The following is a 20,434-nucleotide window of genomic DNA, read 5'->3' on the forward strand; positions in this document are numbered from 1 at the left end:
GATGTGGATAGTCATTGGCATTATCGCTGTTGTGGTAGGCGCCGTGGTGTATGGAACCTCCATGCCGCGAAATTTTCCACGCAACATCCCTAGAGTGCCTCTTTGGCTTCACTTCTACACTGTTCTTAGGGGCGCCTCCAAATCTGATCTCTACAACAAGCTTGTCCGAGAGCCTATCGAGAAGCATGGCGCTGTTGCCTTTTGGAATGAAGGTGCATGGACAATTCTGGTCAGCAAGCCAGAGTATCTGGCGCAAATCTTCAAAAACAGTGACCGAACTCTGAAGAAGAAGGGCCTAGCAGAGAGAATTCCATGGGGCAGTGGTGCGAAACTTTTTGGCATCAACATCATCGACTCGGACGACGAGCAATATGCAACCTTCCGCAAGCTTCTCAAAGACGGCTTCTGCCTTCCTGCATCGCTCGACTCGTTCCGTGACAAGGCCAAAGCCTTGGCGGAGGGACTTTTGCACGACCAAAGGGAGCCGCAGAACCAAAAGTCAGGCGTGTTGATTGGACCGCCTGTTTGGCGATGGGCACTTTCTGTCTGGGGCGACTACTTTTTGGATGCCCAATTCGGCAAAATGGACTACCGAACGTTCAACATTCAGCAAATTCTCGGAGTGCAAAACCGAAAGTTCATGGGCAGACTCAAAGGTCTTTTCCCATTCTTGGACAATCTTCCCTTCAAGTGGGCAGTCACCAAACACTCGGACAAATTGTTGCACCAGGTCCAGCTGGGACTGGTTCGCCTTGCCGATGAGAGATGCAAATTGCCGCCGCCCCCCGGTGGCGAGAAGAAGATCGGATTCATCCTGCATCGCGCACGCGAGGAAAACCTCATGTCCGATTATCACTTCGAATGCAACCACAAGCAGCTCTTCATCGCCGGCCACGAGAATGTGGAAACTACACTCAACTCGGCCATGGAGGAGCTCGGCGCCAACCCACACATTCAAAATCTTCTTCGAGAGGAAGTCACAAAAGACATTCCTTGGGACTATTCATTCAAGGATCTCGACCAACTCCCTCTTCTCAATGCCGTGATTTACGAAGCGCTGCGCCTTTACCCTCCCCTTGGCCACATGTCGAACCGCATCGCAACAGTGCCCTACGTGCTGGGAGACGACATCGCGGTGCCGCCGGGTATGATGCTTGGCTGGCACGCATACGGAGTGCAGACCGACCCGCAGGTTTGGGGAGAAGACGCTCGCAAGTTCAACCCTCTCCGCTGGGGCAAAGACTCCGCTAGTCTCAAGCAGCAGCTGCGCCAAAGACAGGCTCGTGGTCAGTATCTGCCATTTGGCATATATGGAAGAAAATGCCTCGGATACAATATCGCAATGCAGATGCTGCAGTGCGCCTTGTGCGAGCTTGTGCGCAACATCGAGTGGAGGCACCCCAACGGCTACACCTTTTCCTACGGCAAGGTACGTTTGTGTACTAAATTCTAGTCTGAACGCATGGTTAACAAAGATCATAGGCTGCTCTAGTTATGCCCGACAACATTACAATGGAGATTGTGGAAAGGCGAAGCGTGCCCGAGAAGCTGGTGCAAGAGGAATGAGATCTGGTGTCACTGTCAGAGATGCCCAGGGGAATGCCCTACGTATCGTATATCCTTTAATGACGAGTACCTCTAAAAAGACAAAGTCAATGAAATATGCAATTTAGTCCTTTTGAGATATTTTATGCAGGAGTAAATGTCGCAGCTAGCTGCGTGATGCACGTGCGATTGTGTGATACTTCAGGTGGCTTTTGCTGAACCCGGGCGCACGGGTTTTCACTCCTCTCAACTCAAAAAAGCACTTTCAATCCAGCAACCACACTGACCCTGCCTTGACTATTCCTTCATCTGTCGATAAAATGTCTGCTACAAGCCCCACGTATTTTTTCCCGCAGGATCCGCTGCTGGTTAAGCTGCTGGACGCCGCCAAAGCTGTCCCTGAGTCCCGTGTCATAATCCATGATTTGTACGGGCTGCAGAAAACCTATCCCGAGCTGCTTGGAGATATCTTGCATACAAGAAAGCAACTTCAAGCTCTTCTCCCGTCGACATGCTTCAATGAAAAAGGGCTCCTTCGGGATGAGTTTCTATACCAGGCGGCCTGCACCAAGACTGGATATGAGTTTGCCGTGGCCTTCTTCGCCGTTCGCGCTCTAGGGGGAGCATATGTACCCTTGGGTGAGTCTTTGATAGCAGATTTTACTGTCGGGGTTGATTGCTAAGATTTTAGATGCTTCTGTCGCGCTTGCTCGCAGAGCTGACACGCTCGCCAAGGCCAACGCTGTGTGCATTCTTGCTGATCAAGGTAGCGTTGCGGACGTGGAAAACACCATCGACCATGTACGCCAGAGCAGCGGTCGATCGCTGAGTGTCCTGCCCATTTCCTTCAATCAATCTGGAGTATTGCCTGATAACGTTGAAATTGTAAAAAATACGGAGCTAGACTCTAATGGACCCGGCTTTGTCGTCTTTACTTCCGGCACCACAGGATACTCCAAAGGTGTGGTCCTTCGCAGGTACTGCTTTGCAGCTGGGCCACTTGAGAAAGGCGATAGCGCCGTCGTCAACTACAATGCGAGTCACTGGCTCGGAGGCACGAAGAACATTATTGACGGTCTTTTGACCTGCAAAACTGTTTTTGCGATCAACACGCCTGCCTCCTCTGCCGATGTTTTGGACAAGTTCAAAAACTACCATATTACACACTTCGTGTTCAACCCTGCCCTCTTACGTGGCATCAAACAGCTGCTCCTGGGGGAAAGTGGCGAGCTTACCAAGGAGAAGAAAGAAGAGGCCACGAAATATTTCGGCGGGATTACGTATTTCCTCAGCATCGGTGGCCTGGTCGATCAGGATACAGTCGACTTCTGGACCGAGGTGCTCGGATGCCCTTTCCAGAACAGGTACGGCTCAACCGAGCTTGGAGGACTACCGACCCTCGGTATCTCCAATTTAAAGGTTCGTGACCATTATTTTACTGTATTCCGACATTCTTGTGCTAACTATTCATGCTTTTCTCAGGGTTCTGTGGGCAAGATTGCTCCCGGTGTGGAGGTCAAGCTCTCCGAGGGAACCCATGGCCAGCTGTTTATCAAAAGTCCCGACAGGTTTCTCTGGTAAGTCTACTATGGTGCAAACGAGGTAAACTTTCGACGATGGACTCAAACTGACTTTGGTCCCTTTAGCTACCTGGGTGACGAGGAGAAGACAAAAGCAGCTTTCGACGAACACGGCTTCTACAAAACTGGCGATATTGCTGAACTACAGCACGACGAGCTGATTTTCCATGGCCGCGAGCGAGATGACTGTAACGTGCCACTTTACGCCGTATGTTGCTCGAAGCTAACGGATCTATAGATGTTGTCCATGACGAGTCCACAATCTCAGCTGTTGAAGTGGAACGCGCATTGATGGCACTTGGGTACTTTGAGGAGGCCACTGTCGTCGCATTGCCCGTCTCCGAATCAGTGCAGCTCTGCGGAGCTGTTGTCCGCCCCAAGCCAGCGCACAGAGCAGAAGTGAACATCGGCCGGGTACGATCGGACCTCGAAGGTAGACTGGACGAGACCAAGCGTCCCGTGGCGCTGCGGATCCTCGGTCAACACGAGGAACTGCCGATGACGGCGACCGGCAAGCCGGTCAAGAGACAAGTCATTGAGGACTTTTTTTACGATGGTGACTGCGGAAGAGATTGGTTCACACCAGAGGCACCCCCACCCACTGTGCAGTGCGAAGGCGTCAGGGCTGCTGCTTAAGTCGCTTGAGTAGCCTTGCGGTGTGGCCACGCCAGGGGTTCGGAATTATTGGCAGCTACATAGCCACAATATTAGTATGAACATCCCAATTCTCGTGTCCTGAACCGGAATCAACGTCACATTGCAGTTCCCAAGAAGACCACAACGCGCGAATCAATGAGGGGTCTACAGAATGCTGAACCCAAGCTTTTTCAGACAGCTCTGGTTCTAAGACCTGCATCTGTTCCGTACCAATCGGAACTGGGAGTGGTGCCGCCGGAGGCTGCTGACGGCTGAGGAGGAGGTGTGTCGATATCTTTGACTGAGGCGTCGGAAGCTAATTTAGACTCGACTAGGGTCGACGGCCAGGATTTGGTGGCGCCGCCAACGGATCGTCGCCGAACGGGGTGTCAATAATAACATTGGATCATCGAGAGGCAGCAGCAGCGAGACGAAGAAGAAAAGTGAGAAAAGACGTAATGCATGTTCAAGGACAACAAGCTAGAGAATAGTGGTGACACAATTTATGGATATTACAGGTCAATTGGTTTTACATCAGCCAGCCACCAACCGGCTTTTTCTGCCGAAATCTGTCGAGCAAATACCTCCCGTGCGGCGACAAGCCGAGGCGAAGCAGCTTAAGCCGCTTAGTCAATTTCGGCCTCTCCCAAACCGATTACTTGCCAATTCTACCAAGTCTCTGACATCTCAGAAATTTCAATCACTGTGGACGGCATTGATGCTTAATCCAATCCCCAGAGCACCATGCATAGTCTTCTGAACTTGGCAGTGCTGGTGGCCGCGGCGGTGTTGTTCTATACATGGCGACAGTGGCGACGCCAGCCCACCCCCATTGAGGACAAGCTTCTGCCGGAAACTGGGATTGAAAGCTTGAAAGGTCTTTGTATGAGCCATGAGCTTCGAACTGATTTTTTGAAGCTTGTTCGCGACGATGGTGCGGGGAGCTGGCCACCGCGTGCTCGTCATCACGACTGGCCTGCTGCTTTGAGCGCCTTCAGCACCGTTTACAAAGAGGTTGCTCCGCATCTGGCGACCGCGGAGCCGTCCCTTGATGATGATTTCAACATCAAGAGATGTGCCGAGTTTCGCGCACGTATGCGTGCAAGTCTCGAGCAGCACGTTGATGCGGACGCTACAGCAAGGTGTCTCGAGGCGATCCTGCGTGGCGATTACAGCGAACTCAGCCGCGACTCTTTCAACGGTTTCTATTCATGCGTAGCTTGCTTGAGACATGCTTACCGGTGCGTTATCCTTGGGAGGATCGTTATTATTATGTTGTTCAATGGGGCTAATATTGTGGCAATCGCCATTCGCAGATGGGCCACCAATCCGGTCGTTCGAGTAGCCCAAAACGAGAAGTTCCTTGCGTTCCCACCCGAGTTGGACTTGGCGTGGTCATTTATACAAAAGCATCTCGATATTACTTCTCCGAGTGGAAACATTGTGGCGAACATTATTTGCAACTTTGACGCTCAAGGCAAACTGGCCTACCGGGTCAACGAAGGCATGTCCGATGCTGTACTGCAGACTGAGCTTGCCTGGTGCAGGCTGTTTACCGATTCTGAGACTTTGGTGAGTCTTCAGCCCAGTTTCGCACTCGATTGAATTTTGTTAGTTGACTTGCTCTGACTCAACAATTTAGGCGACACCAATGTACTGCAGCATCATTCAAGCCATGATGAGCTACGGACAGGGCGACAAGAAGGCCGCTCTCGCCTATACGGAGGCCGTATTCGAACATCTTCGGAAGCTCATTCTTTACCTCTACGATAATATGAATGATCCCAATGTCTCTCGTGCCATCTGGGTTCGTCACGTATCGGGAATCCACAGCTGGGGTCTGACATCGGACTCTGAGCACGGCCCAATCGAGTACGGCGGGCTATCTGGCAGCCAAACGCTCATATTCCTCTCCGTGGACGCTTTTCTCGGCATTGCCTCCTATCATTCGGACGAAGAAATCAAGATGCACATTTCCAAGAATATGAGAAATGTCTTTGCAGCCATGCAGAGGCACTGCTTCCGACCCAGCCTGGCCAAGAGCGGCTCGGTCGAAGATCTGGCCATCGTCGAAGTCATGGATCGTATCGTCAAGCAAATGAGAGTAAGCCACCATCTCACTTGTACATAATTCGAGGATTTTGCTAATAAAAGGTCTCCCTGTAGACTTTTCGCGGCGTCCACAAAGTTCGAGCCGTTCGGTTCCTCTCTGCGCCGGCGCCAGAGAGAGTGCCCATGACAGCTGCCCTCTCTGTTTTGGATGACAAGGAGACGGACGAGAAGCAGCAACCAAAAGAAGAAGATGCGTATGCCTCGATCGATGGACTCTTGACAAAAAGGCTCAATCAGACTGTTTGATGTAGAACTGCCAGACTATGTCAAGACGACCACCATAGATGCATCTAATGCGATGAGTAGAATTGGTGCCAATTACAGGTCCAGATCGACTTGGACTTTAATACGTAAAGATCTATAGAAACGAGCTTCCTGGCAATAAATGCGCAAACGCTGCAGTAGCTCAACACAATATTGCAGTCTTTCCTCGTCCATGAACCTGCGTGTTAGTGATTTCTGTGGCAAGTCAACAATCTCGATTTAGTGCCTGGCAGCGCCTATCCGGTGCCCTAAAAATAATTGCTAGGTCGCTGTGGCTGAACCGACCGTGTGACATTAGTATGTCTTGCCGACCAATCGGCGCGTGGCAAATTATCCAAAATGCAAGATATAAAAGGCCCGTTCCTTGTTCTTACAGATCGTGGACATCTTCCCGTCTGCCCACAGTATCGCCACTCAAGCAGTCTTGCATCTTCCGATTTGCCCTCGCCTCCAGGCGCGATGTTTTCCATGGACAGAGCAGCGAAAGGGCGAGCTCTGCTATGGACGATTATGATTGTATACGTACTGGTCACGACCTGGAATTTCGTCGCTCTCGATTCCGACCGCAAATTCCGGCTGTCCAAGGGCGTCAACTCATCCGCCACAAGCAGCACCCCCAGCCCGCAGTATGGAAGACACCGAAACACCCACTTCCTGCTTGTACCGATTCTTCTAACCACAAAGACGAGGTAGAACTTGGCCATACCTTGATCATGATAGACACACGGCATACCTTCAGCAGCTGATTGCGCAAGTCGACTCCCAACCTGAGCAGCCACTGTCGCCAGCGACACAGCGTTTCAAGGACGCCATCGAGGCGGCGCCGCACTTGTACATGTACTTTACCGAAATGTTCACCGAGATCCCTGACGAAGTTCGTTATGGCCAGAACAGTACTGTGCTCCGCTCTTACGACCACATGCTGCGACTTTTGAGCCACATTGTCAAAACGGCACCTCCTCCTGGGCTGGGCATTCCGGTGCCGCCAATGGCCTTGATACTCACCGATCCAGCAAATACTGCGAGGTATGTGTTGCTGTCTTCTGGTAGCGAAGCACTTCGAATCATAACACGATATCGTGAACAGTGGCCACGCTGCCTTTTCCGACCCTAAGGTTAACGTACTGCTGAAGGGCGTCTTGAACGAATGGGCAGCATTTCTTGGAGTAGGTCGCTCGTCATTCTCGTCTCCGTGCTTGATGCAGCAATAGCAAGGGTTCTAACACTGATGTCAATTCGCAGAGCGCCGATTCGCTTCCATTTGTCAAGAGCGGCTCTGATGGTTGGCTTGGGAACGCTTCGCTTGTCGAACTAGAGCATGTTGCCAACCTCCCGTCTGGCACAACTGCCAGCTTTTCAGATATTTTCGAGTGCGATGTCGAGGCGGAATATTACGGTTTTCGCTCTTGGGATGGTAAGTAAAACAACACAGCTTGCTGTAACTTCGTCAAGCCTGCTTACCCCTTTCCCAGACTTCTTTACTCGACGCTTCCGTCCCCAGATGCGTCCAGTCGCCGATCCAGACGACGACAGCGTCATCGTCAACGCTTGCGAGTCTGTTCCTCACACAGTGGGCATGAAGGCCAAGCTTCGAGACACATTCTTCATCAAAGACCAACCCTATTCGGTCATCGATATGCTGGGTCACGATCCGATTGCAAACGAATTTGCCGATTCGACAGTATACCAGGCATTTTTGAGCATGCACTCGTACCATCGCTGGCACGCACCCATCTCTGGAAGAATTCACAGTGCCTACGTTGTCGACGGTACATACTACAGCCTTCCACGTTTTTTTGGCAACGACCAGCTCGGAAAGACCTTTCCGGCGAAACCGGCAGGTTTCGGACACGCCATGCGATACCTCAGTGAAATGGCGACGCGTGCCGTTATCATCATCGAGTCCGACCACCCAGGCTTGGGATTGGTTGCATTTGTTGCGGTCGGCATGGTTGAGATCAGCACTTGCGAGATTACGGTTGAAAAAGGACAGCACGTCAAGAAGGGCGATGAACTGGGCTCGTTCCACTTTGGCGGCTCCAGCTACTGCTTGCTCTTCCAGGATGGAGTCGAGCTCACGGATTTGCCTGCCCCGGGCGACTTTCAGTCACCAAACGTGCCAGTTCTGGGCAAGATTGCTTCTATTGCGCCACCGCGTCTCGCAGTTCAGAAATGACGTTCTTACTTGAAATTCGGAAAATTCGGAAGCCAAGGCCTGGTAGACATGGAATGTAAGCTACTAGCGAATAATTAAGGTTGCCGCAAAATTGCAGTCCAGGTGAAGATCTGATATGCGTGCTTCTGCGCTAACCTATCGCAAGGTTACAGAGTGCATTCACCATGACTCGTTGTTTATGCATGCCTTTTCCCGCATAGTAGAGACGTTTACCCGCATAACAAAGACGGCATCCCACACAGTAGAGACCTCTGCCGGCACAATGAAGACGGTATCCCGCACAATAGAGACCTCTGCACGCATAAAAAGAGTGGTCCGATTATTATGCTTGAATAGGGCCGAGTGTCAACTAGGCAGCCATGATGTCAATCAGCAGCAGTCCTATTCGCCAATTAGCCTATCGACAACTCCTCTCAATTCGAAAAGCTTTTCTAGACGGCCCGAGACAGAGGCCGATCGCTTTTTTGCGGCCCAGAAGAAAATTTACACATACGAGTCCGGTTTTCGGCCTTTGGTTTCGCGATACCGACCACCGTCTGTCTATCCAATTGGAAAAGCCACCATCGGTCTGGTTCAGCCAGCCACACGACAGCTATGTCTCAGACATGTGCAAGCCCCTGTCACCACGCAGACAAGCCCACGCCACTAGCTTCAGTTGACGGCGTGTACGCACTCCCTGCCAGACTGCACACCCCCCATCGCAATGTTGTCGATTTCTCCATCTGGATCCGTAATGGCGCAGATCTTGCTCGCTCGTATAAAAGCGGCAACAAGTTCAGGTCCATGTTTTTCAGCCGACAGATGTGAGACCTAACTTCTAACGGTTTATTTAATTATTGACAAAGAAAAAAAGATTCTAATACTTTTTTGTCGTCGGGCTATCGGGAGCTGCATCTGCTGTCCCTTTCCCCCATCAATTCCACCGCAATACAGAGGCACTGATATAAAGTCTGCAAAACTGGGAGCACGTCATCTGTTCAATTGCATACTCATTTTCCAATTGCCCTCTTTTTGGATACATAGGCCGTCAGCTCAGTACTGGCCAAGTCTGTCGCCATGGAGATCTTTGAAGTATTCCAGCCCCTGCCGGAACTCCTCGTCCAGCTGCCTCACCGGTTCTACCAACTGTCATGGCCAGAACTGTCCATTCTAAGCCTACTTAGGCCATTGATTGCTTGCATCGCAATCTATCTCGCTATTTTCCTAAAGTCATCGTCGACTGCCAGCTTCCCTGGACCTCGGCCGTGGCCCATCGTGGGCAACCTGCCATCGCTCTACCGCTGCCACGCTGAAAGGCAGTTCTTTCTGTGGTCCAAGCAACTCGGCGATGTGATTCAAGTCAGGTTCGGAAACATGACGGTCATTGTTGTCAACTCTGCAGCTTCGGCCAAGGAAATCTTTACGGGCAGCGCAGCCGCTCTCTCATCGCGCCCAATCTTCCACACTTTTCACCAAGTAAGCCAATATCCGCAATCATGTGCGAATGCTGTCTGTCACATTCACAGATATTTTTATATCGATTGAAGAGACTGCTAATAAGACATTCAGTTCATTGCTGGAACTCTGGGACCGACCATCGGCACCGCAGTCTACGGCGATGCTCTGAAGCGCGGGCGAAAGGCCACAGCAGCTGAGCTCAGCAAACCTGCTGTAAAGGCTAATCTTGATAAAATCGATCTCGAAACGAGGCATTTTATACACGAGCTCTTAAGCTACGGTAGCGAGGGTCTGGCTCCGCTCCACGTCTCAAAGCTCGTCAAGAGACTGGCCTTGAGTCTGTCCATGTCCATCTGCTACGGTCGGCGCATGTATCTTGGCGATCCCTTGACGCAAGAAATCATTGAAGTGGAGCATGAGATCCTGAAACTGCGAAGCATGACCGACAACCTGCAGGACTTTGTTCCCATGCTGCGTGTATGGCCGTTTAACCGCTATCGTGGGTCGGCCGTCAAGCTCTGCGAGCGCCGCGACGCCTACGTCCGACAGCTCAATGAGGAGGTCGAGGCGAAGATGCTCAACAACACTCACGAGCAATGTTTGTGGGCGAAGAATGAACAGGCCGCGCACCCTCTCCCTCTTACCGAACTCTCGACTGTCCTTCTCACGTTTCTTTCGGGCGGCTTGGCGACCGAAAGCAATACCATCTACTGGGGCCTGATTCTTCTGGCCACAAGACCAGATATTCAGCAAACTGCGTTGGACCATATCCAAAAGGCGTACCCGGACGTTGACCAGGCATTTGAGGGAACGGTGCGGGACACCGAGGACATACCCTATATCAGCGCTCTGGTGCGCGAAATCCTACGGTATGTTCAGCCCCAGGCGAAAAGAAAAGCTGCTATGTATGATCAAGCATCAAATCTAACAACAGCACTAGATTCTACACCCCGTCACGACTCGCGTTGCCACGATTGGCGGTGCAGTCAATCGCCTACAAAGACAAAATAATCCCCGAAGGAAGCACTGTGGTGCTCAACACATTCGCATGCAACAGAGGTAAGGTCCCTCGATGCCCAGCGGCAACATAAATTGGCTAACATGTCGTTTTAAAGACCCTACGCTGTACCGCGATCCCGACGTCTTTCGCCCCGAGCGCTGGTTCGAAGACCCTGATCAGCCCATCTTCAGCTACGGTCTGGGCTACCGCATGTGTGCGGGGTACACGCTGGCCAACCATGTCATGTACACACTCTTCACTCGCCTCATTGCGTCGTTTGAGATTTGTGCCGGGCCGGGTATTGATGCAGACCCCATCTCGGGATGTGAGGACCCTGCGCACCAAGCCATGGCGCCGCGGCCTACAGGTCTGTACTTTAAGCCACGGGATGCAACGTTGCTCAAAAGTGCTCTTGCGCGCGATATTTATCATCAGATCTAGAGGGTGGTGAAAAGTTACTGATTGGAATTTTTTTTTTTTTTTTGATGAACTGATGGGTTATGCCGTCGAGCCGACAAGCTGTCTTGGCCCGTTTAATGATCGGGGCTGTCGAGTCTATGAGGGTGAAAGCGACCGGTCGCGGATAGCTGGTTTTCAATATATTAGATTATCCGCAATTTCGTCTAGACGAGCTTTACGGCGGTCGGTTTATTCTTTTCGCGGCGATTCTTTGTTCCAAAGAGAAGAACCCGGCCTCGTCGTGTAACAATCAGTGATGCAGGGTAAGGCGCCTGCGGACACGCGCTGTTCGACGATGATCGCGTTGGAGCAGAATGGAAAAAGAAGGCGGTACTTTCAGTGATAAATAAATTGCTTGCATATCATGTGAGAGTATTTCTTGCAGCTGCACAACTGGGGAGAAAAGTGACACAGTTCCCCGCATTGACTGAATAATGCGCCGATGAGATTTTGCCGAGGGGGGCCGGGTGCAAGGAAGACCTCTCTCATGGTAAAAGAGACAGCAAATAGCCGCAATCTAAGGAGAAGTAATAGAGTTTGGTGGCTGCAGAATCGTGCGCACTTTCTTCTGATTAAGGAAGCTGTATCCGTAGCGATTAATAAGAAAAACGTGTCGCCCGGCCCAACATTACACAAGTTGGCCGAGATCATGCCAAGGGTAGACGGAAAACATTCGGCGAGATCCGCGGTACCGTGGGCCGTGCTCCGCTGCGCCTCGTCAATATTCCATAAAGAGTGCGCTGAGCAGTCAGCTTGTATGGGGAACATTTCACGCCATTATAGGTTTTATTTGCTGCGAGTCAACCCTCAGGGTCCCATTGCAGGCCCAGGAGGAAGCGGCGGCCGCATCAGATTATGGTCGAGCCCTTTTGAGCGCGAATCTGATTGGGCACGCGCTGGCACACGCTCAGCCTGATTTCTTCGTCTACGTCCGTTTACGGTATGGAAACCCGTGGCTTAGCGGAGGACCAAGCCGGCAACGTCCTGCCGAGATGCGCGCGCGGTATTCCCGTGTTGTGTCTTGGCCATCAAGGTGCGTCGAGTTACATATAACGGTCGGGCTCCGGATCTCCTTGCTCTCAGATCTTGCGCGAATTTTGCGTTGTATCCACAGTGTATTTTACCAAATAGGCAAAAATCGGGTTGTATTTTTGCATAATGGAAGCATCCGAAGCCTTGACGTCAAAGCCGGACTCGCGGCCTGTCGTGAAGAGATGGTATCATTGGTATGATGCCGGTGCGAGCAAGGAAGAGCGAAAGCTTTTGAAGAAGCTTGACTTTTTTATCCTGCTTTATACTTGCCTGGTAGGCCAAAATCCCCTTCTTTGGTTGTTTAGTTGTTAACTGTTTCCATAGACATTTTTCATCAAATATTTGGTAAGTGCTTTGAACCACTCTCGGAATTGCTGCTGACCGTGAATAGGATCAAACCAATGTGACAAATGCCTATCTTACTGGCATGGAAAAAGATCTCGGCTTGGGAAGTATGTCTTACATAAAGCTGCTTTATTCTACAAAAACAATGCTAACCCGTCTGACCAGAGACCAATGCGCTGAACTGGTTCACCACGTACTTTAGCATCGGAGTCATCATCGGAGCACCCATTTCGACATGTATGCTCACCATAGTACAGCCGAGGTATTGGCTGCCATTCTGCACTATGGGGTGGTCCTTCTTTGTGCTTTTCATGTACAAGGCGCAGAACGTTAGTACTCTCTATGGATTAAGGTATGACGATCTTGTTTCCCTCGACCGTCGATTATTTTAACGTCATGACTAGATTCTGCTGTGGCTTCTTTGAAGCTGGTGCCTATCCTGGCTGCTTGTACCTGGTAATTATTTCTGTCTTTTCGTCACGAAAGCAGCTAATATGAGTTCAGATTGGAAGCTGGTATACCTCCACCGAGATCAGCCGTCGAACTGGAATTTTCTTGTTTTCTTCGGCTCTTGGATCCATGTGCTCAGGCTATATCCAAGCTGGCTTGTGAGTAGCATGATCGTGCCCCAGAGCTCCAGAACTTAACATTGTCAATTCTCAGGCACAACAACATGGATGGTGTCATGGGCCTTGCATCGTGGCGGTGGTTGTTCATCTTTGACTTCATTCTGGGCATTCCCGTTGCCATTTTTGGCTTCTTCTTCTGCCCCGGTAAGTCGGCCGTACAGCTGTAGCCGCAGACAAATGTACTAACGACCAACAGATGAACCCAAGGGCAAGAAAATCTGGTGGATGTCGGATGCTGAAAAAGAGCTCTCCATACTAAGGATGAAGAGAGACGGACGAGATGCAACAGGTGCTTGGTCATGGGATGTTGTCCGCCAAATTCTGCGGTCTTGGCAATTTTATTCTTTTGTCATTGGCTGGGGGTAAGTTTTTCTTTACATGCGCTGCCATGCACGCTCATTGCTGATTGTCACCAAGATTCGTGGAGCTCACCTGCGGCAACAACCTCTCCCGATGGATGGGCCTGTGGCTCAAAAAGTTGGGTTACAAATCTTCCAAGTTCAACACTCTGCCTACTGTGGTTTACGTGGTGGTAAGTCTCTCGAGAAGTATCAAGTTTACCATCTGCTAATACTATGTGTAGCAACTCGGCTACATCTTCATCAGCTCCGTTGCCGCTGACTCGCTCAACAACAGATCGATACCGATGCTCTTTCTTTGTGGAACTCTGCTGTTCGGATACATCATTCTTCTCACAGGAACCAACAATTTCAGCCTGCGCATGGCCGCGTACTACATTGCCGGAGGATACGGCGGTCTCTCTCCACTTCTCGGCGGCTGGATCAATTGCAGTTGCGGCGGCAACAAGCAACTGCGTTCATTTACCACCGCGATGATGATTTCAGTTGGCTAGTGAGTATTCTGCCTTGAACCAATTTTTCAAGCAACCGCTAACATGCTCCAGTGCCATTGAAGCGCCCGCCCAACAAGTTTGGTTCCCGACCAAAGAGGCGCCCAACTTTACTCGCTCGCACGGTTATGCATATGGCATCGCCATGGTCGTGGCGACGGCGGTGTGGTGCTCTGCTGTGATTCCACTGATGTCACGATACTGGTTCTTCAAAGACGAAAAGCCGTGTCTTGACTGCGACTGCGAGGACCCAATTGTCGAGAGCGCCACTTACAGAGCCAACAACAAGGCGACAGACGGCTCTGACTAGTCCAGAACTGCTAGGAGGACGACCTCTAGTCGCCGCCGGCTGAGTGTGCGATTGCTAGCAAGCAATTTAGAATGTACGAATAGCTTCCATTGCCAACTTTTGTTCGTTGCGTATTAGCCTAAAAGTTTGAGCTTTTCCAATGCGCAAAGAATTGTGAATTAAGTTTGCCGACAGCCAATGGCTGCCAAGCCCAGTCAAACTTTCATGTATTGCACTCGGCTCCATGGGATTGGGCCTCAGCCATGCACGCTGAGCTGGCGTGGCAAGTGATCTCCAGTCCGACGATCATCTCACCCACAGTCAGTAGCAGCATACGAATTCTCGATGCGCTGCTTCTTTGCTCAGGCCAAGTTCTGTTGCTCTCACTGTAGTCTGCAGCCAACAATCTTGGCAGCCTTCTTTTTTCGCTCAATCAGCGCCTTGCCCACAAGTACAGCACATGTTCAAACTTGATAGCAGCCTCACTATCGTGGAATGCGTCACACCAAGTCGTTCTTCTGCGCCCAGGACTTGACGCGCCATACGGCGACGTCTGGCTCACACGGACGCTATTGTGCGGCGCCGGCTGGACAAGCTCCTTGATGAGTGTGGCAGCGCTGTCCTAGGCTAATAGAAGGGGCATCTGACAGGCGACGGCGAATGTTGTCATGTTTGTTAAAGGGTTGCACCACCACTCGGGGCCGGGTTGTACCTGTGCGACAGTTGCGACCCAATATTTGGGACTGCCACCCTGTCATTACCACCCGCGCTTGCACGCAAACGCACCTTTGAGTTTCCACCAAGTGCGCTCTTTTGGATGTGCTCCGTTACCATTCAAGTGGCATGGATATGCTCATTTACGATTGTGAGAAGCCTGCAACAATATCGTGGGCAATACATCACAGATGTTTCATTACGAGAACGCGGCCTCTGGGACCCATTGAGGCAGCTTTTTGACTCGAAACACACGAAAAGGTCAGCCGGTACTCATATTGCCGGTGAAAGCATGCCAGGTCTGTAGGCACAGTGCATGCACAGTTACGCACACCCCGGTAGGGGGTCTGTGTCGCCTTCATGTGCCTCATGCATTGCATAAGATCAGGCCGTGAAGATATACCCAATCAGATAACACGGGGCTGCTCAGGAATTGTTTGATCTGGGCCGGTGTACTTTACACATGGCACAAGCCGAGTCTGGATTGCATGCGCGTATCACGAGCGACGAGGTGCAGCCCTATACGGGACCCTGGTGGGTTTGAAGCGATTCACAGTTACACAGGCACATGCAGAGTTTTATAAGATGAAGCAGTAAACCATTCCATAATTGCTTGAATGCAGTAATACAGGACTAAGCTCACGTGGCCTGGAGCACAAGACTCGACAAGATATTCGCTACAATTACAACTCTGCAGCATCCAGCCCTGGCTTCAATCATTGCCAATGGAGCTTCTCCCTGTTCCATTCGAGATTCGGCGGTTTATTTACACTGAATTACTTGTTTGCGACCGTCACATTTCCTTTCGGCGCTTTGATCGAGAACAGAACCCTTTCGGTTTAGATCGAGACTGCCGCGCACTAGGGTTGCACCCAGCAATTCTTGGTGTGAACAAGGCGACAAACGCCGAGGCCGCCGCCATATTTTACGCACAGAATCGTTTCCATCTCTTCTATGCCCCACATGAGTTTCCCAAATGTCCCGACCTTGAGCCCTTTTTTCGGCATATCGGGGCCGCTAACGCGAGGCTCCTGCGTCATCTGTGCCTGCGACTGGTAGCGCTGATACAAGAAATTGAAGTCGGCGATGATTGGAAGCTCGCGCTCTTGCCCGATGATGAGGAGACGGTTGAGTTAGTCCACAGGCACTGTCCAGGCTTGGGAGTATGCGAATTGTGGCTTGATCCTCAATGCGGTGACCCTCGAAAGCGACTAAGTATCGATCAGTGGCAGCAAGGCGCCGCCAGTATGGAGAAGGCGTACAAGAGATTGTTTACAATTGACAAGTTTGTAATTGTCTATTCGATAAGAGGATCAGGCCTTGAGAAGTGTCCGACTTATTGGCAAGGATACGAAAATGGCTTATTCTGTCTTTCCAATTCAACATTCGTCTCTCAGAGTAACGCAAAGAATCGCATATAGGCACAACTGTCGAGCTTTATTTTCTTTTTCGACATCTGATATCCGATACCTAGCAGACCTGTCGAGCGGTAACTGGAAACTTGTGTTACATACTCAGCAATGCTAGTGTATGTATAAAAGACGTGTGCTTCCCAGCTGCTGGCCAGACTGCCCTTCATTGTCGAGGCTTGCCCATCTGCGTCGCAGAGAGTTTTAATGTCACACAACTCAGAAAATTAGATGTCCGATCGTATCACCGACAGTTCCAGCATAGTTTCGTGTGGCTACACAGCCGACAGCTTTGATTAGGACCCCATGAATCGGTTAGACAACCCCGGGGCAGGATCACGGTACAACAGGTAGCTCTAGCCATGCTGCTGGGAGAAGCACAGGGCTGGCATCGCTAGACATTACCGCCGCCGCATTAAGAATAACAGAAATCTTTGAATATTTGAAATTTTATATGGAACCACATTTATCCAAATTTTAGAAAGTACATCGCTGCTGAATCAACACATTGTTCTTCTGTGGCTTACACGCCACGGCCAGGCCCACCAAAGATTTGGCGGGGTAGCAAACATCGGCAAAGCTTGTTCCTCTCGTGCTCCTGCAAACCAAGCTCGCTTCTCACAACTTTGCAACGCTCGCCATGCCACCCAAGCCCAAGGGCGCAGTCAAGGCATCCCCCGACCAAATACGTAATATTCGTCCTCAACGCAATGCTTCTCCCGTCTCACTCGGCCTCTAACGTCGCTTCCCAGAACAACAGCAGCAACCGCCATCCACCGTCGCCGAGCGCACACAGCAACGCTTCCACGCCACCAACCCTCTCGCCGCACGCGTCCAGTCCTCCGGCCTCTCCTCCCTCACCCCGGCCGAGAAGAAGACGTTTGTGTACAGCCAGCTGTTGCAGCCCGTCGCGCAGCAGCGCATTCCGCTCAGCAACAAGTCGGAGCGCGAGTTCTGGAAGGCAGTCGCCAAAGACGCCCTGCCCATCCGCCGCCTACGCGACGACTACGACTGGGGCTGCGACAAGTCCGGCCGCGACGTTGGCACCTACTCGCTCGCGGAGCACGAGGCGCGCAGCATCAAGCAGGCGAGGCTCACGGCGCTACGGCTGCTCTCGCAGCAATTCGGTACCAAGCGCGAGCTCGCAAGCCATAGCGGCAGGACCACGGTCACAGAAGCAGAAATTGAGGTGGAAAAGACTCGGAGAAAGGAAATGGCGAGCTTGAATCGGGAACTGTATGGGGAGATTACCGGCCCGCTGGCGAGTGATCCGGAATGGGACGATGTCATCCCCATTGTGCACGAGGAGCCCGAGGACGCAGTAGCGCGGATCGCATACCCCGACGACTACGCAGAGGGTAGGTCATAATCCTCCAATCCTCCACGATCTCATCTTCTCTTTTCGGCCCAGTCTAATTGCCCACAGCCGTTGCCTATCTCCGCGCCGTCATGGCCGCCAAGGAATACTCCCCGCGCACGCTCCGCCTCACCGCGCTCGTCATCGCCCTCAACCCGGCGCACTACACCGTGTGGCTGTACCGGTTCCAGATCGTCAAGGCGCTCGAGCTGCCCATCCCGTCCGAAGTCGCCTGGCTCAACGAGGTGGCGCTCGACAACCTCAAAAACTACCAGATCTGGCACCACCGCCAGCTGCTCCTCGACCACTACATGCCGCTCATCTTTGCCGACGACGCCGCCGTCGCGGCCCTCGCGCGCTCGGAATCCGCGTTCCTGGCCACCATGCTCGCCGAGGACACGAAAAACTACCACGTCTGGTCGTACAGGCAGTACATGGTGCGCAAGCTCGGCCACTGGGGCCCGCAGGAGCTCGGCGCCGCGCAGAGCCTCATCGAGGAGGACGTGCGCAACAACTCGGCCTGGTCGCACCGCTTCTTCCTCGTCTTCCAGAACCCAGACGCTTCGACCCCGGGCTGCGGCCCTGTTGAGCACGATCCCAAGGTGCCCGAGGCGGTGATTAGCAGGGAAGTCAACTACGCCAAGGAAAAGATGGCGCTGGCGCCGCAGAACCAGTCGCCGTGGAACTACCTACGCGCTGTGCTGGCGAAAGCCGGCAGGAAGCTGGAGAGCGAGGGGGCACTGGCGGAGGGGTTCGTATCCGGGCTGGGCACGGACGAGGAGAGCGTCAAGAGCTCGCATGCACTGGACTACTTGACGGATGTGTACGCGGAGCAGGGCGACAAGGACAAGGCGAGGTTGTGTCTGCAGCGGCTGTGGGAGAAGTGGGATCCGATCCGGGAGGGATACTGGAAATACCGAGCGCAGCAACTAGCTTGAGGACAGAATTGAAGCCAAATATATTCGCACATTCTTTCGACGCCTGAACCCATGATCTCAACGTTCTCGTGCTAGCTCAGCAATTAATACCAAACATCTTGTGGTAGTATACACCCCGAGCAAGTTACTTTGACCAGTCTTGTAGCATTTCAAGCACATCCCCATCAGCAATGCCACCTCTGCCGACCGCTCAAACTGCAAAGTCGACCAAATCTTCAAAAATTCCTTGGGCACATATCTACCTCTTCCAGATTCCCTGCCTCTGCGACTCCGTAAGCCGCGAGCCCACGGTTTCTTCAAAACTTGTTCCAACGTCGTCCGCGACATCCTCGCCGACCAAATACATATGCACGTTGCGTTGGCTTCCTCCAGCAAGACCACTGGTCCGGAGACTCTGCTACGCAAGCCGTCGTCAGTCTGTCTTCTCGCCCGTGGCGCCATCCACAGTGGAAAAGGCCGCGTCTGTTTCACCACGTCCCGTACACCGCCGCCCTCAAGCCCACCGGCATCGTCCTCTCATCGATGCCATTCTTCCTCATCCACTTGGCCCACCCCCTCAGGCGGTACTGCACCTCAATGTGCCCCCGCGGGTCAAAGTTGGGCTCCATGGGCACCTGCCCGAGCCCCCCGCAAATGTCCGACGCAACCTGGCTCAGCTCGTGCTCCATGGGCGCGCGGCACAGCTCGACGTCGCCCTCCCTGTCGACCTCTGCGTCGGGCAGCTCGCCGCGCAGCCCGTGCACGACGCGCTGCCGGTCGACCTGCACGCACGCAAACAGCTCACCCGGGAAGCCCATCTCGTCGACCCTCCACCGCTGCGCGGCCTGGTACGAGAGGCTCTGCAGCCGCGCCCGCAGCCAGCACAGCTGGCACTTGGGCCCCGTCCTCTGGCCGAGCGCCAGCCGGTACCGGTCCGGGAAGCCGCCGCCGTTGCTGTCCTGGTCGAACAGCTCCGGCCGGCGGACGTCAAAGGCCACCGAGGGGATCTGGTGCGCGCAGGGCACGTTGTCGCGCTTGCGGACGATGATGTTGGCGCAGCGCCGGCAGAAGACGTGCACGTTGGTGCGGTGCGCGGCGGCGCGCGCGCGCTGCGCGCACTCGACGCAGTAGACGTGCCCGCACGGGAACGTCCACCGCAGCTCGTCGGCGCCGGCCTCGTCAAAGAGCATCTCGCAGCTGTCGCAGCGCAGCGTGCGGAAGCAGTCCGGGAGGTGGGCGCGGCTGCTGTCGAGGACGGCGGGGAGCTGCGACGTCGAGGGGGGCAAGGAAGAAGAAGACGTGAGGGATGCTGTCGAGGTTGTGGCCGTGGTTGTGGTGGCGGAGTGGACGGCGGCGAGGTACGAGTCAACCTGGGAGAGGTAGCCAAAGGGAAGCTCCTGCTGCTGGCTCATGGTTCAGGGCTGGGAACGAGAGGAGAGAAGAGAGCAGCAAGTTGTTCATGTAACTGTGAAAAGGGTGGTGGTGTAAGAGCCAACAAGAAGGCGGGGGAGAGCAGAGTGAGTTCGCAAAGATTGGATGGGTAAAAGTGAAGAGAAAGTGAGAGACAGATCCGGATCGGACTCAGAGGTGTCTGCTTAAGTAGCTGAGAGGGCAACGAGAAACGAAAAGCAGCAAAATGGGTGGCAAGGCGGAAACTGGGCGGATCGAGGTGAGACGAGAGAG

At 52.8% G+C, this 20,434-nt stretch overlaps 7 protein-coding genes across 8 annotated transcripts; 6 read left to right on the plus strand and 1 right to left on the minus strand.

Moving 5' to 3' along the window:
* Position 1: 1 nt before the first annotated feature.
* LMH87_002931 (uncharacterized protein) lies at positions 2-1,566 on the plus strand (the record flags this gene model as incomplete). The annotated part of the gene is made up of 2 exons (XM_056194469.1): positions 2-1,429; positions 1,483-1,566. The coding sequence occupies 2 exons, from the start codon at positions 2-4 to the stop codon at positions 1,564-1,566; spliced, it is 1,512 nt and encodes a 503-aa protein (XP_056051405.1).
* Positions 1,567-1,865: 299 nt separating this feature from the next.
* Positions 1,866-6,119, plus strand: LMH87_002932 (uncharacterized protein; the record flags this gene model as incomplete). Its single annotated transcript, XM_056194470.1, has 11 exons — positions 1,866-2,184; positions 2,237-2,964; positions 3,028-3,122; positions 3,192-3,313; positions 3,364-3,681; positions 3,974-4,044; positions 4,097-4,204; positions 4,500-5,002; positions 5,078-5,333; positions 5,404-5,865; positions 5,928-6,119. 11 exons carry the CDS (start codon positions 1,866-1,868, stop codon positions 6,117-6,119), a joined length of 3,174 nt encoding a protein of 1,057 aa, XP_056051406.1.
* Positions 6,120-6,596: 477 nt separating this feature from the next.
* On the plus strand, positions 6,597-8,313 carry LMH87_002933 (uncharacterized protein; the record flags this gene model as incomplete). 2 transcript variants are annotated; one of them, XM_056194472.1, is made up of 5 exons in its annotated part: positions 6,597-6,763; positions 6,822-7,163; positions 7,225-7,303; positions 7,380-7,551; positions 7,610-8,313. In XM_056194472.1, the coding sequence occupies 5 exons, from the start codon at positions 6,597-6,599 to the stop codon at positions 8,311-8,313; spliced, it is 1,464 nt and encodes a 487-aa protein (XP_056051407.1). The 2 variants fall into 2 exon arrangements, with proteins under 2 accessions (XP_056051407.1, XP_056051408.1); XM_056194473.1 differs by having other exon boundaries at positions 6,831-7,163.
* Positions 8,314-9,369: 1,056 nt separating this feature from the next.
* LMH87_002934 (uncharacterized protein) lies at positions 9,370-11,191 on the plus strand (the record flags this gene model as incomplete). Its single annotated transcript, XM_056194474.1, has 4 exons — positions 9,370-9,768; positions 9,862-10,619; positions 10,691-10,809; positions 10,866-11,191. 4 exons carry the CDS (start codon positions 9,370-9,372, stop codon positions 11,189-11,191), a joined length of 1,602 nt encoding a protein of 533 aa, XP_056051409.1.
* A 1,176-nt stretch (positions 11,192-12,367) lies between these two features.
* On the plus strand, positions 12,368-14,375 carry LMH87_002935 (uncharacterized protein; the record flags this gene model as incomplete). The annotated part of the gene is made up of 11 exons (XM_056194475.1): positions 12,368-12,514; positions 12,566-12,586; positions 12,633-12,693; positions 12,752-12,938; positions 12,991-13,042; positions 13,091-13,194; positions 13,250-13,359; positions 13,412-13,577; positions 13,633-13,747; positions 13,799-14,067; positions 14,120-14,375. 11 exons carry the CDS (start codon positions 12,368-12,370, stop codon positions 14,373-14,375), a joined length of 1,488 nt encoding a protein of 495 aa, XP_056051410.1.
* A 2,742-nt stretch (positions 14,376-17,117) lies between these two features.
* On the plus strand, positions 17,118-18,772 carry LMH87_002936 (uncharacterized protein; the record flags this gene model as incomplete). Its single annotated transcript, XM_056194476.1, has 3 exons — positions 17,118-17,166; positions 17,230-17,835; positions 17,904-18,772. The coding sequence occupies 3 exons, from the start codon at positions 17,118-17,120 to the stop codon at positions 18,770-18,772; spliced, it is 1,524 nt and encodes a 507-aa protein (XP_056051411.1).
* Positions 18,773-19,239: 467 nt separating this feature from the next.
* Positions 19,240-20,163, minus strand: LMH87_002937 (uncharacterized protein; the record flags this gene model as incomplete). The annotated part of the gene is made up of 1 exon (XM_056194477.1): positions 19,240-20,163. The coding sequence occupies one exon, from the start codon at positions 20,161-20,163 to the stop codon at positions 19,240-19,242; it is 924 nt and encodes a 307-aa protein (XP_056051412.1).
* Between the last annotated feature and the right edge of the window lie 271 nt (positions 20,164-20,434).

This window comes from Akanthomyces muscarius, chromosome 3, assembly GCF_028009165.1.
Source record: "Akanthomyces muscarius strain Ve6 chromosome 3, whole genome shotgun sequence".
In the NCBI taxonomy this organism is placed as follows: Eukaryota; Fungi; Ascomycota; class Sordariomycetes; order Hypocreales; family Cordycipitaceae; genus Akanthomyces; species Akanthomyces muscarius.